At 57.8% G+C, this 8,109-nt stretch overlaps 2 protein-coding genes across 2 annotated transcripts; both read right to left on the reverse strand.

Moving 5' to 3' along the window:
- Positions 1–1,686: 1,686 nt before the first annotated feature.
- On the reverse strand, positions 1,687–2,853 carry LMJF_17_0630 (hypothetical protein; the record flags this gene model as incomplete). Its single annotated transcript, XM_001682265.1, has 1 exon — positions 1,687–2,853. One exon carries the CDS (start codon positions 2,851–2,853, stop codon positions 1,687–1,689), a length of 1,167 nt encoding a protein of 388 aa, XP_001682317.1.
- A 1,957-nt stretch (positions 2,854–4,810) lies between these two features.
- Positions 4,811–5,101, reverse strand: LMJF_17_0780 (conserved hypothetical protein; the record flags this gene model as incomplete). Its single annotated transcript, XM_001682266.1, has 1 exon — positions 4,811–5,101. The coding sequence occupies one exon, from the start codon at positions 5,099–5,101 to the stop codon at positions 4,811–4,813; it is 291 nt and encodes a 96-aa protein (XP_001682318.1).
- Positions 5,102–8,109: the final 3,008 nt, after the last annotated feature.

Consider the following 8,109-nt stretch of genomic DNA (forward strand, 5'->3'; position numbering starts at 1 on the left):
CACACATACATACACGTTGTGCGTGTATAGGCACGATCCTGTATGCGTGGATGCCTGTGTACGGCTCCTTGTTCTGTCACATTGCCACACCGTATAAGTTTACCACAAGAGACAAGGGGGTGCACTTCAAAAGCAAATGGAAAAAAGGGGGCAACTTGAGGAGTGCGACAGATCCCACGAGCGATACGTCCCTTCAGCATGTGTGTGTGTGTATGTGTGTGAGTGAGTGGACCTGCTTGTGGCATGGGCAAGGTGTAATGGCGTCTTCCCGGCTCAGCGAGCCCCTACGTCAGAGCGCAAAGACCCGCACATAGAGAGAGGGAAGGGTATGCAGCGGAGGGCTCCAGTCCATGAAGGTAACGAGATCGTGCGAGCGCTGACAAAGCAGCGCACGCAGGGCGTAACTTTATGTGCGAAGGCATTCACTTGAAACCGACACGGGCGGCGTTTTCTCTCAAGGTGTTGGGTGACGGTGAGGGCGCCTGTCTGTGCACCTGCGCTTGCACTCCGTATGAGCGGATGCGTTGGCATGCTGTTCAAACTGGAGAGCTTGCGCTCCCTATCTTCCGAGGACACAGAAACCCTGAAGACGAGGCACACCTCTCCGTGCGCGGCATCGCAGGGTCCAGCACCCCCACTGTGTGAGGAGGCCAGGCAGTCCCTCTATCCCTGCGGAATGCCGGAGCCACTTGCGGCGGTCACAGGGTCGCGCGCCTGCGCTGCAGCGAAGTCGGGGCGTCTCATCGCCACCGATGCCGACGGCCGCACCCTCGACGGCGTGGCGTCGGAGCAGCCCGAGACAGCGAGCACGCCTGCACCACCCATACGACTGACGACGAGGCGCCAGCGCGACTCGAACACATCCCACCCCGCCATCGCTGCCCACTCGTGGAGGGAGCCTGCGCCGCCGCGGGAGACGCACCACGCGGCCGCCGGCACGATGGGGGAGCGGGTGTGGGGCGGCACGGCGAGGCGGCTGGGTGGGGAGGGCTCGAGGCAGATGCCGTGCTGCGATGCCTGAGCTGGCGCAGTGCTGCGCCGGCGTGTGTCTACGGCTGCCTCGCGCCACGCGATGGGTGGCCTGTGGCAGGGTCGGAGGCTCGAGAGTGGGGTGGGACCTCATGCTGCGTGACCGAGACCGGACACGCTGAGGAAGAAAGAGGCTAGAGGAAGAGCAGGCGCTCCTGATGGAATATGTGCTGGCCAGTTGCGACAGAAGCTCCGCCCCTCTATGCACGACCCCATTACCTGGCTCCGCTGCAACCAACCAACACACACATACACACATACACACATGCACACGGTACTCATAGGATAAGCATGCAGTGCGATACATGAAGACTGTTGCGTCACGGCAATGAGGGGGAGGTGCATCACCTGCTGCATGATGCAGTTGGGCTCTGACAGTGGCATCGGGGACAGCGCAACGGTCGGCATGGACAGAGGAAAGGGGTGGGAGGGAGGCGTCCGTAGGAAAACGGAGAGAAGAGGAGCCCTTTATTGATCAAGAAGCTGCCAATAGGCTTGACACAGGCAGATTAATCCCACGTAGAGGACTAAGAGACCCTGCAAACTGCCGAGACACTAAAGAGACATCGTGCTGACGCTGAAACGCGGAGAGTAGCATTCTCTCTGCACCTCCCGCTCTGCACGCCCTCGCTCAGAGTCCCTCCTCCTCGTCGCCTCTTAAAGGAAACGCAGCACCTCAACCCCGGTCAGCACGTTGCGGGGGCCGCATTTGTAGACCACCTCCTTCGTTCTCGCCTTCAAATCGCAGCGCCAGAGGTGTCTCATGTCCGTGACGTACATGTACTGGCGCAGGATTTCCTTGTTGTCGGGCAGCCGCATGCAGTCCGCAAGGTTTGCCGCCCACCCCAGTCCAATCGCCTCGTTGAAGCCGCCGATCAGCAGCTCCCTCTCCCCAAGCTGCGGTCGCCCAGAACAGGGGTCATAGGTGACGGGAGCACGGTTCAGTGAGTTGCCGCCCGCCGCGTCATCACCTCGGTCTGTCCAGTACAGATAGTTTTCCTCAGAGTCCAGAAGCAGGTCGATGGGCTCCGGCAGGTCGTCGAGCAGCGTCACAACCGTCTTCGGGTCGATCACGCCTTCAGAAGTGGACGTGTTCGCGGCTGTGATGGATGTTAAGTTACGGCGCTGGAAGTAGTACGGGGCCGCGAGAATGCGGCCCTTGCCACCCTTGGACGGCCCCTTCAGAGTGAAGAAGATCTGGTCGTGCTTCTCGTCCAGCGTAATACCGACGCAGAAGCGGCACTTGTCCTCGTCGCTGTTCGGCTCCACAAGGGAGGCATGAGCTTCCTCCTCCGTGAGCCCGTCGGCGAGGGCCGCCAGCACGTCTGAGGACAAAAGCGGGACCACCTCCTTCGTGTCCACGTTATACTTCTTCACACCGTGCCCTTCCCGGTCGCAGAAGAAGACGGCGCGTCCGTTTCCGGAGAGCGCCACCTGCTTCATGGTGGTGATGAGTGGAGGGTGGCCTGGGGCCTGGAACGCCGCCGTGCCACGCATGAGGCTCTGTGGCGCTGTCGTCTCCACCCACTTCACCGCCGCATCGCCGCCAAAGAGCGGGGCACGCACAAGGAAGCCGTCGGCATCGTGCCAGTCTGCGCCGTCGCTCTGCCCCGGGCACGGTTTCATAGCCCCCATGTTGCCCCACCACGCAACAATGTCATCGGGGTTCCTCGAATCCTTGTAGGCGCTGAGATCAAGTCCGATACCGTCCGGGCACACGCAGCCGGTGGTGAAGAGCGTCTTTTTCGCCGACCCGTCACCGCGGATCAAGTTGACGGTGTTCTCGAGAGCGTCGAGGAAGATAATGATGTCTTCGCTGGCCATGTTTCGGTTTTAGGCGTGAGAGCGTGTGTGTATATATATGTGGGGGGGAGGGATGTCCACACGTCGGTGTGCGACAAGTGAACGTCAGCGGAACCCGGAAGAAAGTGGTAGAAAGAAATCGAATGAGAGGAGGCAGAGCAACCGACTTGCGTGTGATGCCTTGAATCTTCTTGCTCGCCTATTCCAGCGAGCTCCGGTGTAATAGGATGTTAGACACCTTCGTCCAAGCTGTAGAGCGTAGTTACGATATGTATGCCCTCACGCACACGAAACACAGGTCGAAAAAGGGAAGAAGAGACGCGCAGAATACCGCGAGGAGGAAGGGAAATATGAGGAACACATGTGCGATGTCAACGGCAGTCCGTAGAAGACTAGGAAAACCCCTCCCGAAGGATCGCGCCTACTATCTTGTAGCTGGCACAAGTGGCTGGCAGCTCTGCGAAGAGCAGCGGCAGGGGGGAGACCGCAGCGGCGAAAGAGGAGTGGACGCGCTGTTGTTGTTTTTATCCCCAACCACCCCCATACCCTGATAGCTGGGGTGACCTCCGTGCGCGGCATCGCAGGGTCCAGCACCCCCACTGTGTGAGGAGGCCAGGCAGTCCCTCTATCCCTGCGGGATGCCGGAGCCACTTGCGGCGGTCACAGGGTCGCGCGCCTGCGCTGCAGCGAAGTCGGGGCGTCTCATCGCCACCGATGCCGACGGCCGCACCCTCGACGGCGTGGCGTCGGAGCAACCCGAGGCAGCGAGCACGCCTGCACCACCCATACGACTGACGAGGCGCCAGCGCAACTCGAACACATCCCACCCCGCCATCGCTGCCCACTCGTGGAGGGAGCCTGCGCTGCCGCGGGAGACGCACCACGCGGCCGCCGGCACGATGGGGGAGCGGGTGTGGGGCGGCACGGCGAGGCGGCTGGGTGGGGAGGGCTCGAGGCAGATGCCGTGCTGCGATGCCTGAGCTGGCGCAGTGCTGCGCCGGCGTGTGTCTACGGCTGCCTCGCGCCACGCGATGGGTGGCCTGTGGCGGGGTCGGAGGCTCGAGAGTGGGGTGGGACCTCATGCTGCGTGGCAAAGACGTGGACTCGGATTGAGGGAAAGGCGAAGCAAAACACAGCTAATAAAAGTCCAATGCTTTTCGGTGTGTGAGCGTGTGTGTGACGTCAAGAGAGAGCAACAATGATGTGCACGCTCAATGTGTGTTGGCGAACACATCCATCACAACAGCGGCACAAGACCGAAGAAAATGGGCGAAAAGGTGGTCAGACAACCAATCACTTATAGACGGTACAAACCACAGACAAGGAAAAAAAGAGGAAGGAGGGAGGAAAGAAAGGAAGCGGAGGAGGGGGGTGAGGCGACAACAAGCGCACCAACACGGTGTGAAGCAGAACGAGGTGCAAAATGCGCGCGAGATGTCCACACGGTTGGGTAAGCAAAGAGAGAGATGGTGGGTGTAGGTGTGGGTGAGGAGGACGGAAAAGCACCGTAGTACTGGACGAGAAAGAGACAAGCACAGGGAGTGGCCGATAGACACGCCGGAAGCAGGTCCGTGCGTCGTCGGGTGCCCCTCCCCTCCTTCTCTCGCCTCTGACTCACGCACCCGCGTGCAGGCCCCAACAGAGGAACCGCTAACTTCGTTCTGCGATTCCAGCTTCCCTAGGCGGCGGTGGCACTTCTACACACCCGCTCCACCCAACCCCTTGTATCCTTTTCTCTCCTCCTGCTCTTCGGCACAGTTCATGCTTCTCTCCTACCTTAATGTCGTGAATGAGCTGCCGCGCCGTCTAACGCCACCGAAAAGCACACACGCGCACTTCGATGCGCGACACTGTATGCATAGAGAGACACCGCGCACACACAAAAGAGAGAGACGTGTGCCGGTTTAGCGCTGCCTCAGTCTGTGGCTGGTGCGTGCCGCGCACGTGTACGCCCACCCTGCTTACTTCCCTCGAATGCCTACGCGGGATTCCACGGGTGGCCCTTCTGGGATGTGACCTCGATCAGGCGCTGCACGTACGCCGCCTTGGCGTCCTCCGACTTCATGCCCTTGCAAGAGTTCCACGCATCCCACTTGGCGCGAGCCTCGACCTGCACGGCCCACGGCTGGCTGCCCGTCACGTCACCCTCCGTCGCCTGCTTGTACAGGGAGTAAAACTGAAGCTTGGCGGCGTTGTCCAGCTGCACCGGACCGTCCTTGGGCAGGGAGCGCACGTACGCCACGGCGGCCTCGAAGTCAGCGGCAGACATAGCTCAAGTGTGGTGCGTGTACGTGTGTAGGGGGAGGGTAGGGGAGTTACCGTACTATTTTCAAGTACCTTGCTAGAAAGTTTGACAAAATTGATAGACGAATGAAAGGGTGGAGGCTTGAAAAGGTGGTGAGTCTGTCGTGCAGGGGTATAACGCACATGCGAACACGCGTGCCTCGGCAAATACGCTCACACACACACACACATACATACATACATTGGTGTGCGCGTATAGAGATAGATGTAGGAGCGGCAGATGCGCGTACAAGAGGGAGGGTGTAATGATGGAGACGAGAAAAAAAGACATGGTTAGGAGAAAGGGAGAGAGCAGCAGGATGACCATGCACAAACATCGAGAGAGAGAGAGGGGGAGAGAGGGAGGGAGAAAGTGACGACGTAAACACCAGGTTCACGTGCGGCCGGTACGTATAAAACAAAGAGGCAGAGAAGAAGGAGTGCAACGGCGAGAAGCGCATGCGTACTGCGTTTTGCATACTACCTACCGCTGTGTGTGTGTGTGTGTGTCACGTGCACCTTCACCACCATCGCAGCAGAAGTACTGTATAAGCCCTTCCTCTTCATATTGCATGTTGCATATTTTTTCCCTCCCTCTGATTGTTCGTTGCTGTGCACAGCATTGTCAGCACAAGCACACTCCACGTGCGTCTGTGTACGTGTGTGCATCAATCGACTAGAAACGAAACAAAAACAGAGAGAGAGATAAGGTCTTGCAGAATGGTCATAGAGAAGGAGAGTAGACACATTTGGAAAAAAAGAGGACAACGGCACCGTCACGCAAAGATAAGCTCGAGGGGATACGCTCCCACGCACTCTCGCCCTCCAAAGTCGTCTGCCTTCTCACCATCGTGGATTTGTTCTTGTGTATTCCTCAGGTGTCCTGCTCCCTCTCCCGCGAGCACTTGCTCCCCTGTCTCCGTACTCTTGTCCGGTGGAGGGCGAGAAGTCTCGAGGGCACGAAAGTAGAAGGAAATGCAAAGAGCGAGTTGAGGCAGTCACGCCACAGCTCAGTCCCTCTTCGCACCACTATCATAAAAAGCTGCACGTTCTTTGGACCCCGTCTCTTGTATTCGTGGCATCTGCAACGTGGGTCCTTGGCCATCGATACCTCCGCTTGCTTCACGCTTGTCCGTGCAACGCACTTCGTTCCGTTCGTCATATACTGCCTTGCACCAGACGCACACGCGCACGAGAACAACGGCATTTGGCCAGCGGTGCGCAAGACACGCTCCGAAAAGTCCGCGCTGAGGCGCAGACACCGAAGACGGACACAACAAAAGCAAAGCAAAAAAAACGGGAAGAGAAGACAGGGAACGGAGGAGCACAGAGAGAGAGAGAGAGCCATCCGTAAAGCACACCCGCATCGTCGGTGCCGGGAAGATCAACGAAACTGACCCGAGAGTGGCAGGAGATATCAACACAGAGAAGGCTGTCGCCGTCAAAGATCGTCAAGCCAGAAGAAGTGGAGGCAAGTAGAGAACAACGAAATAAACACGCGCACATGCCCGTGGCAACATCGAGAGATGGGCAGTGGTCAGACTGTGCAGTGATAAGCGACACCTAGCCGCTCACGGCACTGCCGCTGCCCTACACCCTCCCCCGTGAGCCACCAAGAAAAGGAAACCTGCATACGAATACAATTAACATCAAAACACGGGCGTTGTCGTCCGTACGGCACACATGAGTAACAGCAAAAAAAAAACGAAAAAAAATAATAATAAAGGGCCTAGAAGAATGGTGAATCGAGGAAGAGGCAGCACGGCAGAAGGGCAGCAAAACTAAAAAAATGAGGTCGGACGAGTGAAGTGAGGTACAACAGAAAAGGTAAGGAGACAAAGTACTCCCCCGCTAGTGTGTGTGTGTGTGTGTGTGTGAGTACGTCAGAGACTCGTATAGACACACAAGCGACGATGACTCCGGCTGCTGCTGGCGATCTCCATCCTACGCCTGCATAGATGCTCCTTCATCACTTTACCTTGCATTGTCGCTGTCGTGAACGCTTGGTAGACACACATTTTCTGCTTCCTACACACTCGCCTTACACCACCCCCTTTTCCGCCTTGCGCTCGTGTCGTCATCGTCTGCTGTGACAGCGGCCCTTCTCACGGATAGGCTGTCATAGCCCTTCACGCAAGAAAAAAGGGAGCAACAAGGGAGTGGTGTGCCGGCGAAAGGAGGGGCAGCTTAAGACGGGTAGGTGAACGGTCAAAACAAAAGGAATAAGACGGAAATGGTGCAGGTATGAGGACAAGCGAAAGACGCCCGAGATAAAACTAGAAAATGTGCACCGTGTGCGCTTGCGTGTCAATAGAAGGGGCGGTAGCGAATGGGAGTAAAGTGGAGCGGGAAAAAAGAAGAGAGAAGAACCTAAGAGACAGAGAGACGCCGTGTAGAGAAGGGTTCATGAGGGCTTGGAAGCAGGGGGAGGGAGAGGGCGAGGGAGGCGGAAGAACTGCGCGACCACAAACACAAAAGAAGAATGGAACAAGAAAGAGGGGCGGCGTAAACAAATCACCGGCCACAACTGTACCGCAAAGGCACGCACACAAAGGTGGAGCGAGGGAGCGCGGAAAACTCACGTGTGCATTCTATGCACATGCGCCTGGGCTTCCTCCGTGAGTATATCCGGAACACGCTATCATTTCCATTTCCCCCTCCCCCCACACACACACACAACGAGTACGCATGCACAAATATCAGCACCGTTTCCACCTACCACGTGTTTACATAAAGCAAACAGCGTTTCGGAGAAGGGGAGCCGAACACAAGACCCAGATAAAGCAATGCTACCTGAAGCGGAAAAGAGGACCAGGGATGCGCGACGCGAAATCGATGGAGAGGGAACATCTTGATGAGACGGGCGGAACCGCAAGCAGGGCTGGAAGCGCAGACAAGAGGAGCGAGTACGCCAAAAGGGCAGCCCGCATCCCCCCCGCAGCAGCTCTAGCATCCACCCACCCCCAAAGCGTCTCTCCAGGAAGCTGGAGAGAC

This window comes from Leishmania major, chromosome 17 (assembly GCF_000002725.2).
Source record: "Leishmania major strain Friedlin complete genome, chromosome 17".
Lineage (NCBI taxonomy): Eukaryota > Euglenozoa > Kinetoplastea > Trypanosomatida > Trypanosomatidae > Leishmania > Leishmania major.